General features: G+C 40.2%; 1 protein-coding gene across 1 annotated transcript in view; it reads right to left on the minus strand.

Moving 5' to 3' along the window:
• Positions 1–14689, minus strand: part of LOC139724805 (armadillo repeat-containing protein 2-like) — a 33040-nt gene that overhangs the window by 14946 nt on the left and 3405 nt on the right. The window contains 13 exon segments of the mRNA XM_071635928.1: positions 12–134; positions 1397–1559; positions 2031–2271; positions 3510–3703; positions 4579–4751; positions 5391–5493; positions 7344–7403; positions 7405–7532; positions 8769–8867; positions 10252–10331; positions 11625–11862; positions 12636–12789; positions 13352–13424. Coding sequence (XP_071492029.1) covers positions 12–134; positions 1397–1559; positions 2031–2271; positions 3510–3703; positions 4579–4751; positions 5391–5493; positions 7344–7403; positions 7405–7532; positions 8769–8867; positions 10252–10331; positions 11625–11862; positions 12636–12789; positions 13352–13424 — 1829 coding nt within the window.

Below are 14689 nucleotides of genomic sequence, written 5' to 3' on the forward strand. Positions count from 1 at the left end.
CAAGCACTCACATCTGGCGATCTGTATCTGCCTCTCCACGATGGCACTGTTGATGATGTCATAGAAGGAAAGGTTGTTGATGGTGATGAGGGCATTCAGCACCAACTCCTCGCTATGGTGGATGTCCTTCGATTCTAGAGGTCAGAGGTCAGAGGTCAATGACATGACAGAGCATAAAAGTGAGAGGGAACAAACATGTATGCTGCTAAGGATTGGCTGAACATCTAGCTTATGGAACATCGCTGGCCTAGCCACACTGGCTGTCTGTACTGTATGAAGCTCAGGCTGGTATCCTAGAAGACTGATGAGTTAAATATAGTTTGTCTAGTCTCTAACAACCTAAGCGTAATCCCAATTGAAAATGTATGCAGGACAGATACAGCCTTGCAAATCAAATGTAATACCTGCCAGTAGCTTTGGATGCCATACTCATGACTACAGCATGTTTTAATGAGTACACAATAAAATTGCATAAACTCTGCGACAGGTAACCAAATTTTTTGCTTGGAAATATGAAGGATTGTAAAAAAAACCAACAAGACAAAATCTTGGCGCTACAAATGCATTGGATAACTCCGGGTGGTCTACCTGGCATTGAGTCTGCCGTTTGTTTGTTCTGTTGCCTTTTTTCCCCTCTTAAAGGGACTGTACAGAACTGGTTTAGGTGGGAATTCATGTTTCGAACATTCCTAAGTGAGATACGGAGAAACCTCTTATGAAATATGAAAGAGCATGTAATTTTAAGGAGGATTCAACGTTTATTTGATGAAAATTGGCTTTCAAATGGCTGAGATATCCAAAAAAGTGATATTAATAAAAGGTGACAGGCCACGCCTTTTATTAGGATCGCTTTGTTTCACCTTGTTTTTGGATATCTCAGCCATTTCAAAACCGATTTTCGTCAAATAAACTTTTGATACCCCTTAAAATTGCATGCTCTTTGACATCTCATAGAGTGGTTTCTGAATATCTCGCAAAACGTAAAAAGCTAAATCCTCACCTCGACCAGAACTGTACACACCCTTTAACCTGTTGAGGATGAGTCCCGAGTATACTCGGGCAGGTGTCTATGGGAAATGCGTGTTGTAGCAATATCAGACCCTCCTAAACAGGTTAAATTAAATGGTTCAGAAAAACCTTTGCAAGTTAGAGCAAAGCAGATGAGTTACACTAAGGCTTTAAATGAAAACACAGGCAGATGATACCAAACCCCTCCTGGTTTCCCCCAGGTGACTAGCAAAGAAGAAAAGATGAAGAGGAGGAATATGAAGAAGAAGAAGAAGAAGAAGATGAAGATGAAGTAGAAAAAGAAGAATACATGGGAAAATACAAAAAAAAAAGAGAAGAAGATGAAGAAGAAGAAGAAAATAAAGAAGTGTAGAAACAACCGTCTCACCGAGGACTTGCATGAGGAGGTCGACACAGGTCTCGTTGGCGGCGATGAGGGGTCCAATGTCGGGGTTGATGGAGAGGTTGGCCACCACCCTGATCAGTTTGATCATCACATCCTCCGTGCTGCCATCTGGCTCGGTGTCTCCCACTGGTTCACTATGACTCTCCTGGCAGGAAACAATGCGGACTCCAAGTCATTATCAAGATTACGTTTTTATACAGAGAGGTTTGGGTTTTGAATAAAAAGGTAGTTTAAATCCAGTTCATGGATTCTACAAATTTCAACTGTGTAAATGCATGGTGGCACATCACGTAAACCAACAAATGTTCACTGATGAAGTGACACTGACGTGGGCACATTGCAAAGTATGCCTACTTTTGTACTTATCTTTTCTTCCATGGAACAATTTGTCGGTTGAGAATGATAAGGGCGTTCAGTTGCTGCTAAAGCCATAGCGTTTGAGGCACCTTAACGCCCTTATCACTCTCACCCGACGAATTATAAATCATGGATTTGATTAACAAACTACCTTTGTGAATTTAGGTCATAAATTATGTTATCAGCCAAAAGAATGATAGGAAAAATCGAAATGGAAAAGAAACACGTTGACTCAGAGAAGATAACTTTGAAGTCTTACCCTCAGATCCTTGGCGAAGTATCTTCTGATGGAGCCCTGGAGCGTCTCCATAGCGCTCTCCGTGTTGAAGAGACAGTAGCGGCAGTCGTCGTTGCGCGCCGTCAGGTTGCCGAGGACGAAGGCCACCCTGACGACGAGGTCGTTCCTCTCCGGGTGCTTGCCGAGGAGGGAGAGCAGCGACTGGAAGGCCGTCGGGTGCTCGGCCAGGACCGCCGTGCAGTCATTGTTTAGGGTCAGCTTGCTGTCGGGGGAAAACACATTGAATGTTAAACACATTGTACACACACACACTGTATGTCCAAGGACAGAACAGAGTTGCTGGCCACCTTGTCAACTTAGAGAGATAGTACAGTTTTGTTTGAGATGGGGTTTAGGCTTCCAACTTTTTTTTGGTGAGATAATGACAAACCTATCATGAAATATGAAAGAGCATACAATTCCATGTAAGGTTTATTTGATGATTTGTTGTTGTTGTTGAAATGGCTGAGATATCCAAAAAGAAAGAAGTCCTAATTTCATTAGGACCCTTTTATTAGGACCACTTTGTTTTACTTTGTTCTTGGATATCTAAGCCATTTCAAACCGTTTTTTGAATTCCCCATAGAATTGTATGCTCTTTATCATTTCTTAGAGTGGTTTCCTCGAAAAAAGTTAAAAGCTGAATCCTCTCCTCAACCAATAATATACCACCCCTTTAAAGGACAAGTTCATCTTAATATACATGTGGATTGAGTGAATGCAGCAATATCAGTAGAAGACATCAGTGGAAGTTTGAGGGAAATTGGACAATCTGTACAAAAGTTATGAATTTTCAACATTTCTGTGCAGTCACTGCTGGATGAGAAGACTACTACACACTGTAGTCTACAGTGTCTGATGTCATCACATGCTCCATGCAAAGAACAATATAAAAAAAGTATAAAGAGAATTCCACAAAATTTCTTTTTTTTTTTTTTAAAAAGGTACAAATTGCCTCAACCTGTTACTGACATATGCCAAGGGTAATATTACTCCCCCTGCTTTCTTAAAGACACAATTAAAGCACTCTTTTTTATGCAAAAAAGTAAAAACATGATAAATTTTCTTAATTTTGTTTAATATTATTCCATGCATCTAACATCACAAATTGTAGTAGTTTTCTCATCTAGCAATGGCAGCATTGAAAATCAAAGATTATTACTTTTGAATGGATGTCCAATTTTCCTCAAACTTTCACTGATGTTTTTTTTTACTAATAGTGCTGCACTCACTCAATCCACATGAACCCACAAGCACATGATTTAATTGACTGCCTCCTCATCAAATACGAGCAAATGTTTTTAAAGAGTTTCTTAACCCTTCGCAAGGTTTTACAGCCGATTAACACGAAAACCCCACAGCACTGTACACACTGTCCAAAGTTCCTGGCACCAAAAGGGGTTGGCCATGACCAAATTTTCTCGTGGCTGCTTTGCAATGAGGAGAACCGGCCAGTCTCACCTGAGAATCCTCGAGACGTGCATCATGAGGTCTCCGTCGCCGGCGATAGAGCTCCTGATCTCGCACAGGCCGGCGATGATCTTGTTGGCGAGGAAGTCATGCCGGTTCTCCCCGCGGTCCGCCAGGTGGCGCAGTGTGCCCACGACCTGCAGCAGCAGGTTTGACACGTTCTTGTTGTTGGAGCCTCTGGTCGCCTGGAGGCAGATCGAAAACAGAAAATGACAGAACTGATAAACCTGACTTACGAAAATCTATGTCACCACAAGATTATCTGTCCCTAAGGTGACAGGACCTCGTATCTCATTTGGCATACTAGAAAAAAAAACACCTCCAAACTCAACTTCAATGATCAAAAACACTGATTTGAGCTTTAAAAAAAAATCATTCATGTTATCAAAACTGATGCTTCTACATTATATGACTGAATATTGATGTGCCTTTGCAAAAGGATTGTGAAAATGAAGAAGTTTTTTTGCTCTCTTGAAAATTCCTGATTTTGAGATACAAGGTCTTATCACTCGTGATGATATGGATAAGTTCTCGTTGTGTAAGGTATGATAAAGCAGTCACACAAAAATTGCTGAGGATGAATTTCACTTCAGGGAATGTGTTGCATACTTTCATTACACGTACGAAAAGTAGACGACTATTTCCGCATTCAGTAAGGTGAAGGCCCCTACCAGCTTATCGCTGGAAGAGGAAAAACACACAAGCGGAATTACTGTATTGATGCATACAAGGTTTGATTTGTTTAGGAATGGGTAAATCAACATTGGCAACCAATATTCCCCCTTTTAACATCAATGCACCCAGAAGGATTTCAGTCAGTGCCAAGGTGCTGACATTCTGGTAGTGGTGCCACATCTATTTGGAGTCTTAAGACATAGAACAATCCTTGACTCCAGCTAAAAACATTTGTGCACAGACAAACAAGTAACATTTGGACACTACTTACAAGTAACATTTTGACCACTACTACTACCACTAAAACCACTGCTACCACTGCTACCACCACTACCACTACCACTACTACCACCACAGCAGTATTACAATGTTGAGCACTGCTTACTGATGCATTTACAGCCTTGAGTATCCGTCCCAGAGCTTCGATTAGACCCTTGTCGGACAGCGCTACGTTCATCTGGGCATTGGCTGACAGGCACTTGAGTCCACCTATGCAGTAGACCAGGGCTTCCAAGTTGGTTGTGTAGTCAGTCTTGGCTATAAGTGATACTATTAAATCTGTTGGAGAAACACACGAATATGTGTAATATGTTTGAATACACAAAGTGAAAAGAAAGAGATTGATAGATAGATAATGCATGTAGATAGACAGACAGACAGACAGATATATAGATAGATAGATAAATACACAGATACATGAATAGATACATAGACAGATAGATACGCAAGTACATAGATATTATATATATCACCAGAGAAAGAGATATAACAAGATTGGGAAAGACAAAAGATGGACAACAATACAACAAAAAGAATAAATGGACTGTTGCATAGATTTGTCACAATCCATACTAAGCAAAAAGGGCATTTTGAAGCCTCCAACAGCAGCCTTGAGCAGCCTTTCAGCAGATAAACAATTATTTGACAAGCACAGAATGTGTTCATGAGCCTCCGGTCTGCCTATATGGTGTCAGATAGTCTGCTACTGCTTGTAATCACACAGCAATATTCCTGACATACTAGCCAATCATAAAAATCAATACACTATTTCCAATTATATGACATAATTTGTTACCTATCTAGATGGTCAAGCTCTATAAAATATAACTAAAAAACAAAAGTTCTTGAATATCTCATGAATGCCTGAGGCCTTTTCCACCTCCCTATGTCTGCAACGTGACAGCAAAAATGCCATACCTAAAGTGTTGTGCTCCAGGAACAGAGTGTCGTTCTTCTCATCTCGGCTGAGTTTAAACAGGAGCTTGCACAGTGCCTTCAGGTTGCTACCACTAACATCCAGCTGCATGGACAGAGAGATAGATAGATGTATAGATTGATAGATGTATATATAGATAGATGGATAGATAGATACAATAGATAGATAGATAGATAGATAGATAGATAGATAGATAGATAGATAGATAGATAGATAGACAGATAGATAGATAGACAGATAGATAGACAGATAGATAGAAAGATAGATAGATAGATAGATAGATAGATAGATAGACAGACAGATAGGTAGATAGACAGATAGATAGACAGATAGATAGATAGAAAGATAGATAGAGAAAATTGTGTTCATGATGCATTCACACTCTTGGCACATTTCCTTTAGAATGGTGTTACACACAACAAATATGGAAGCTAGTCTGAGATTATATTTTAGATATATCACAATCCACGTAGGGCCTCACTATTCCACAAGTGAACATTATGAAGGAAACGGGTTAAAAATGTAAAGCCTTTCAAACCATGTGGTTGGGATGAACACATCCACCACTACAAATTAAGTTATCAACCTTACCTACTAGGCTTAGCTATCAGTTAGGAAATGTAAGTAGTGATAATAACTTATTTGGATTTCTTAGCTGAAATGCACTGATCCAAACTGGTGCAGTACAAGTCTGAAATAACTTTACTGGACATTGGGCCCATTGCACAAACATTTCACTGCATCTGCTACCTCCAATTATAGATGCAAGGTACCACGTCAGTAGCTGGCCAAAAACCAATCAGCTATCCAAGCCTGTGGGGCTGTGGACCAGTGATGACGGTAACATATCATACAGGTCAGTCCAAACCAGTAAGCCACTAGATGAACATGATTATGCAATCCTGGGCCATTTGTAATATTATCCCATGAGCAGAACACTTTCCTTTACAAGAATGGATGAATGCTGGAAGCAGCACATAGTGAAATCAGAGCACACAATTTGGGCACATACTGTCAATGCAAAGCGCAAAGACACTGGAGCTATGTAAACCCGGTAATAGTTGTGCATATGGGTAGTTTACAAGTATCTAGCTGTGGGCATGTTGGTGATGCTGTAAAAATTGGTTACTGAGAAAGCGATGCAAGTTGAAGGTACAGTATGTCTTAATCACAAAATACCTTGACTATCAAAACTCATTAGTACACTAACAGGTGATGACTTTTGTTGTCATGAGCACATACGGAATGCTCTACCCCAGGGTTTCAAACAATATTTTGGGAGAGGATATAAATTCCTCATGAGTATTTCAAACTCTTCAGGCTGGGTCACTGTGTACAATGTATATTCCTTCCAAAGCCAGCCATCATCTACAGCAACATGGCACAACATTAGCTGCGGCCCTATGGCCCCATAGCCTGGGGCCACTACAGATTGACGGTGGGCTACCAAACTTCCTAAAAAAAGTTATGTTTTGGTGGTCTGAACAGGAAACTAAGATTCCAAAGAAGATTTTTACATTTCCTTTTATTTTCGGGCCACCAAAATTCAGACTCAAAGGCTGAACTCACAAAGGTGGTTTAAACTTAAGACCATGCGTACAAAATTTAGACCATGGTCGAAAAATAAGCGTGAAACAGGCGTTACCTCTGACATGTGCGTATCAATGCGCATTTGCTCCTGGACATCTGTTGGCGTACGTAATCTGTCAATCATATTTACGCAGAGGAAATTTGCATATAACCATGGTTTATACCATGGTTTCAATTGTACCACCCTTCATAAAATTTCAGGTCTAAGGATTGTAGCGACTCAAACAGGTCATCAGAGGAAAAAGTGTCAGCCTTGTGTATAACATAATTACCTACGGTTATTACATTGCATTGCAAGGAACAAGGTCCTAGTCTAGTACAAAATGTGACAGTTTCTCACTCACCGCCAGCACCAGCCTGGCAGCCTTGAGTAGAAGTCCAGGATCGATCTGGTCCAGGAGCTTTGAAGATGGTCTTCAGGGCCGAGGATCTCCTCTTGGCACCCCGCCCCAGCATGTCACGGGCCGCCAGGGTCAAGTAGAGGTCATCGCACAGCAAGCACACTTCTTGCACTTCCTCTAAGGCCAGGTTGGCTGATTTGAAATGAGAAAATGAAATAAATATATATATATATATTTTTGGACATCAGCTTAGGGAGGCACTAAATTGTTATAATTACTACACTAAGGAGATGCTATACTTTAACCGTTGAGGACAAGTCCCGAATATATTCGGGCAGCGGTCTATGAGAAATATGTGTGTTGTAGCAAAATCAGTCCATCCTCAAAAGGTTAAGGAGACACTTAACCTTGAGGAGACAAATTTGTGTCTCCTTAATATTTCAACTACATATCTTATCCCATACAATCCATGCTTTACTGCTGACAATGCTCAGTACACACACACTCCATACACTGTCTCCCTAAATTTGTATCCAGAGTTACATGACACGATTAAAAAAAAAAATGTGATAACTCCTTATCAGAAAGAAAGTCTGATTAAATGAACATCATCATGTCTAAAGTTATAATATATAATATTAAGGTCTTCTTACTTCGGGTATCCTCTTCAGTGTTGCCACTGTTCTACCACAGGGCCCTGCCATCATCATTACCCTAGCATTGCCGGTTCAACTGTACCCATTTATACACCTGGGTTGAGAGGGACATTGTGAGTTAAAACATCTTGTCTAAGGACGTAAGCACTGGGAGGAATCAACTCAGTTCCTCCGGTCCTAGACTGGGAGTTGGGAATCTTATCACTATGCCACAGCGCCCCACAAAGTTCATTTCACAGTTTTCATTGTAAGTGCCTCCAACAATTCATGATTACACAAAGAGTGCTGAATAGGTCCCCAACCTGCAAAGCAGTCTAGGATAATTTTGCAATTTGCAGTTTAAGTGATGTAAGCTCTGATTCATCCAGGCAACATTCACTTTAGAAACAAGATATGTCTGTGAATCAAAACAGTAAGTCCAGATGCAGTCATTAAATTCTTGTTTCTTCATACCCAGTTTTGCCAATGTCACTAGGAGAGAGTATGTGGAACAAATACTGTAAAACGAGAAATGTTTCGCGTGCATTTTAATTTCGCGAATTTCGCGAGCGCCAAGATTTGCAAAATTAAAATGCACGCGAAATTTCTTATCTACACTATATGCATTGAACGCAAGAGGCAATTCGCGAAAATTTCTTGCCACGAAAAAGGCCGTCGGCGCAAATTCGTGAAAATTTCGTGCCGCGAATATATCATGTTTTACAGCAGCATGCATGTACCCAGAGTGCAATCTTGGACAGGTGAAAAGTCAACAGCATGTATGGCCACTCACCTTTACATAATGATGAGATCTTATCGAGTATGGGACTAACTCGCTCGTTCCAATAGAGGGCCTCCTCTGGTGTCTCCTCCTCTCGTCGGCTGCCACTCCCTACAAGAGGACATATCAAACGAAGAACTTCATGTTCACCACAGTAATCTGATACCTGCATTGATGTACATGTATTGCATCTGATACAACACCTACAAAGATTCTTGCTATGCGATTGGTTGACAGCTCATCACACGACACTTTGCTTTTTTACTAAAAAGCATCATAGCACACAAAACACATAGGAAATTGCTTTTTGCAGTTTTTCTAGAACAGTTTCTTTTTTCTTGAATTATGTGATTAGGTTTGTCCCAGTGGGCTCTTTTCACTTCTTCAAAAACCACCACAAATGCTCCAATTTCAACTCTAATTGCTTTTTAACAGAAGATGCTATTGTATTAATAGTATTAGTCATGAATAGAATGTACTTGATGAGTGCACCCAAATTTCAGTTTAATCTGATAATCCTTCCATAGTGGTCGCTGTGGAGTTTTATATCCTGTTGTCATCATATTCATCGTACAGAGCTCTGCTTGGTGAGATGAAGCACTCAAATGTATCCTAAACTTCAAAGCCTCTTTTCTCAGTGAACACTTTTTTCAGAGGGTTTATTACATTCTTCCTATTATTTTAGATGGGTTTATAGGAAAGTTCATGTGTATTTCAAGGCTTAGAGTATGCTCTTTCAGAATCTACCCTACACTTTAAAAAAAACAATAACAACAACAACAACAACAACAACAACAACTAACAACAAGCAACAACAACAACAACAACAAACATGTCTGGTGACTTTTTGGTGGTTTGGTGATGCAAGGTCACAAAGTTGGCTCACTTCATTTTATTCCCCTCACTGGAACCAACATGAATACCGATGAAGTAAACTTGATAGAAAACATGCTGTAAAAAAAACCCAACAAAAAACAAAACAAAGCAAAACAAAACTAGAAAAGCACTCTGAGAGCGCAGACCTCCGCCAAGCAGCTACTTTATTTTCACCGATGATCTTGCTTTTCCACAGAGATCAGTGATTTCCACCCATACGTACTAGTATGCATGCTGAAAAAACTGCCTGATTTCCCAATATAAAAGCCTTTGTTACGTTGTAAACCCTCAGCTGCGCCGCGTGCCTTGCCCTAACAGAAACTAGGGCCACACTTTAGTGCGCATATAAAAACCTACAAAATGCGCAGCTTGAACTCCCAAGTTCATTGACCCTACCTGCCAAAATATCAAAAATCTCCAGGTCACTACCCAAATTTAATCATATGTTCCTTGTGTCATTCTCACCTTTTCCTGCCAGTTTCATCTAAATCCGTGCCCAAATTTTTGAGTTATTTTGCGCACAGACAAACAAACTAACAAACAAACCAACCGTAATGAAAACATAACCTCCTCCCTTGGCAGAGGTAACAAAACAAAACAAAACTGTATCCACCCTCACCTGAGCGACTGCTGGCTGATTGTCGGTCGCTGGAGTAGCCACTCTCGGCTCGCTCGGTGCCAACACTCCCTGCTGATGATCTGTAAGTGTGTATACGAGACATACGGCAAACTTGACAGATGCAATAATAAAGCCCTGGCAGTAATCATTATCTCTACACGATATCTATCATTGCATTTTAGGGCCATGGCCTGAATCTCACAATAAAACCACAGTAACACTTGTTGGTGATGTATTGCTGTCAAAATGCAAATTGGCAGATGGGGGGTGGGGGGTGGGGAGTAGATGAACACGATACAGGAAAACGATGTGACCAGGCATGCAATGCCTTGTTAGTTGTGAATATCTTGTTTTTGTTTTTTCTTTTACTTTCACTGTTCTAACACTGTATCCACAGAGAGAGTGTGAAATGGGAGAATGGGGGTGGGAAGGATGAAATGTGCACAGAGTCAATACTGCTAAATACTTCATCATTATAAGAAGATTTACCTGACACCTCATGCATCTCAAGCTTACATTATTATCTTTTTAATATACTTTTTGGACACCTCGGGCTCCAATAAAAGAGAATTGACAATCCTACAGAATTGACAATAGAAAATCTTGAGCTCAGGCTCAACAGTGATGCTGTAAATGAGGTGCCAACAACAATCTAAACTGATACTCAAAAATTCTTCAACGTACTAGCAATACATCCGCTCAATATATTATATATAATCTTAGTTTAATTAAGAGATTGAGTATCATATGTATTTGATCTATCATTCAACTATCTTCGGATATTATTCAAAATCAGAGGGAAGGCTTATCACTGGTAATATCAAATTTTATATTCATTCTTTCTTGTTTGGGAGTTTACAAAAAATCTTGGTGACAGACAGCAGATTATCATCTTTAACAAATTTTCAGCCTTTTCTGTTTTTCTCTATTTTTCTCCCTAAGAACGTTTTAGTTAAGATCACCCAAAGGACTGCATAATTATACACCTGCTGGTGTTACTACCTCTCTAAACCCCCCTTTTTTTTTCCACACAAGATTTAGGTAGCCAAATAGGTAGGTCCAAGTTATTAGATTTCTAACGTCTTGAATTGCCAATGATGAAAATCATGCTGGGACACACGCAAGCATGTCAAGAAGTATTCACAAATACCACAAAATTCTGCATAGATCTTTTATGAAGGCACTGTAATATCAACTGTAAGCTATTCTACATAATAGGAGTAGTTCATGTATGCGAGTTCTCTGAACTTTATCTGTATCTTGAAATGTGCTAGAGAGGCAGCAGAATGGAAAAAAACAACAAAAGAGGAGGAATTCCAGCTTGAGGACTTTGACATCCTTCGATGTTTTCCATCCACTGAACGATCACTCACCGGCTGCTGCTGGTGCTGCTGGTGGTCAGACTCTCGGCCGATCTCACCCTGGGCATGCCGCTGTCTGGGGAGGGGCGTGGCAACTCTTGCTCCCCTCCCTCCCCACTGCCATCTTCCTCGCTGCCAAGGAGTTGCTGGGTGCGCTCCTTGGGTCCACTCTGTACCCGCCTTTCCCCCATCAGGGGCACCCCTTTGGGTGCTGAATTCTTCCTGTCCAGTGGCTGGGGCAAAACTTGGACTGTGGAAATGAGCACCAAAATTTTCATGACGTTTTGAGTTATATGTACATATATTTATTTTTAATGTTTATGTTTTTTCCCTTTTCCTTTTTAATTTCCTTTTCAATTCATTTTACTTGTATTATGTTAACAACCTAGTGTTAATGATAGTTTTATGTGTCACATGATTCTTTTTTTCAACATTTCTTATGTTGTATACATTCTCCTGTTTTGATGTATGTACATGATGAATTTTACGAATGGACCCATTGAAAAATAGCATACGCTGAATGGGTCTTTCCGTGTTGAAATGACTAAACGAATGAATGAATGAATATCAGTCACATACATGCATACACTTCTGTATGACATGCTAAACACCATGCATATAGTACATGGTATAAAATATACAATACCAGATTATGTGAATGGAAAATATGTTCATGTAACACCAATTCAAATGCTTTTACAGTTACCTCATCGGTGTGCCCAATAGTTTTGAAGAGTCATTCACAGAACATGCAATGTTCCTTACTTTGGCTACGGTGCAGGTGTATCAATTTTCCCATGCACAAATTCATGGTTTTAGTACATGGGTGTGCTCTTTGACAAAATCAATAATTGTCACAAGATGCCAATTCAACTAATCAGCAAATGTGATACACTACTGAATTCTATGAATGCAGTTTATGGAAATTCAAAATTGAATGTCGAGCACATTCCTTTCAGTGTGCATACATGACTCATAAAACACTACAGCTCAGCTCTGAGCAAACTGCACAAGACTACTCACTTTTCTGTCCATCTTGGCTGAGAGCACTGCGAAGTTTGGGTGGGGGTCTCCTCTTTCCTGATCCCGCCCTCTTGGGGTCGGCAGAGGGGGGCTTGGGGAGTCGTGGGGCATAGTCATCCACAGATATGGGCTTGACAGGGGGTGGGGCAGGTTTCTGTGAGGGAGGGTAGAAGGTAAAGGTTGACATGTTCCTAAAGCCACGGACAAATGTTTGCTTTGCCATACAGACACAATGTCTAATGATTTTGAATAAAGTACTTATCATTCGAAAATTCTCATAATTGTCACTTTTGCTACAACAAGAGAAGGGGGGATAAGAACATGGTAACAGAATTATTTCAATGTTTGCAAATTCATCTACATGGTACAGTTTGGGTTTACAGCTATCCTGATCTCCCACAATCATGCCTGTTACTGAGTGCTCTGGAGTCTATGGCTTGCACTTTCTACAACTGTTTACATCCTGCATGTAAAATCGTACTTTAGGATATCTTAATTTGCTTGGCAACTTTGTCACATTACCAAAATAATCCATTATCGACTTGTAGTGGAGAGGAAGAGCATCAACTTGTAGCTCTACTTTAACCCTTTCTGTGCCAGGGACTTTAGACAGTGTGTACAAGGCTGTGGGTTTTCTGTGCCAATCTGCACTCAAAGCACACACAGGGTTTGGAAACACACAAAATGCCAAGATGCAAGACGTGCGGTATACTCACATGTTCCAGTGGAGAAAGTCTGGCCCCAGATGGTGGCCTTGAGTCTACCCCATCAAAGTGCCTTGATCCCAGGCTTTTTTTTTTTTGGGGGGGGGGGGGGGGGGGGAGAAAACATAAATTCATTTAGGCATCAATATGGAGCATAATGAGATATTTATCAACACATCAACACATATTCATATATGTGACCGTGCACCTCAAAACGAACATAAAGTCGCACACACTGATTTTGCATGAGGACTGAAAATAAGTGAAATGGGTCAACTTAGCCGAACTTGACTTTTTCATATTTTCTGAAAGAGCCGGTCTTCTTTTACAGTATGCTAAAATTTGGTATCATAAAACGGGCAGGAAAGTGTGTTTTTTTAGCAGTTTATCTCGAACATTTTTGGTAGAATAGTGTGATTAGGTGTGTCTTTAGAATCCCTTTTTCATTTCTGAAAAACCTTGTCCACACTCTTCACTTTCAACTCTAATAGCTTTCGAAAGGATAGTGCTACTGCTTTGAAAGTTGGTATTAATTACGGACAGAATGTGTTAATGAGGCATGCTTAATTTTAGTTTAATCTGATAATTTCTTCACTGTTGTTACTCTGGTGGTTTACTTCCTGTTTTTTGTCCCATTTATCGCACAGCCAGCACGGTTTGGTAAAGATTAAGCGCTTGAATAGACACAGTACTTCAGAGCCTCTTTTCTCAGTTCACACTTTTCCTGAGTTTGTGCTTTCTTTCCAATATTTAGATAGGTTAGGAGAGTCCATTTGATTTGAGTTATACATCATTTTAACGCTTAAAGTCTGCTCTTTCAGAATATGGTCTTATCTAAAAATTCATGTCTGGCGACTTTTTGTTTGTTTTGAGGTGCAGGGTCACATATACACAACCAGCTTTCTTATAATTTAAACAGTAAGAGGTATCTTCATATTTTTTTAGGGTGGGGGGGGGGGGGGGGGGGGGAGGGGCTATCCATCTCTAACATACAATGTAGTGCCATATTCATCCTTACAATTATTTGCACATGGCCGAAAGCCACATTTACATTTACTCTCACTCTGACTGACAGTCTATGTATGCATGTTGACATTGGCAGATTGGAGTCCATGCATGAATGAGTCCATTGTATGATAATATGCATGACTGATCCTCAACATCCCATCACTTCAACTGCTTGTCTTTTACGGGAGTCAAGTACTGTACAGAGTAAATATGCATACCTGTATGCAATTCATTTTAAGTTTCCGACTAAATCTTACACCGGATGATGAATATTTAAGCAATGGTAGATCTAAATGCTGAGTAATTTGCTGACATCAAGTATCTAATTGTATATTATGAAGG

The sequence above is a fragment of the Diadema antillarum genome, unplaced genomic scaffold, assembly GCF_040938485.1.
Source record: "Diadema antillarum isolate AM-2024a unplaced genomic scaffold, OU_Dant_1.0 scf00000231, whole genome shotgun sequence".
Classification (NCBI taxonomy): domain Eukaryota; kingdom Metazoa; phylum Echinodermata; class Echinoidea; order Diadematoida; family Diadematidae; genus Diadema; species Diadema antillarum.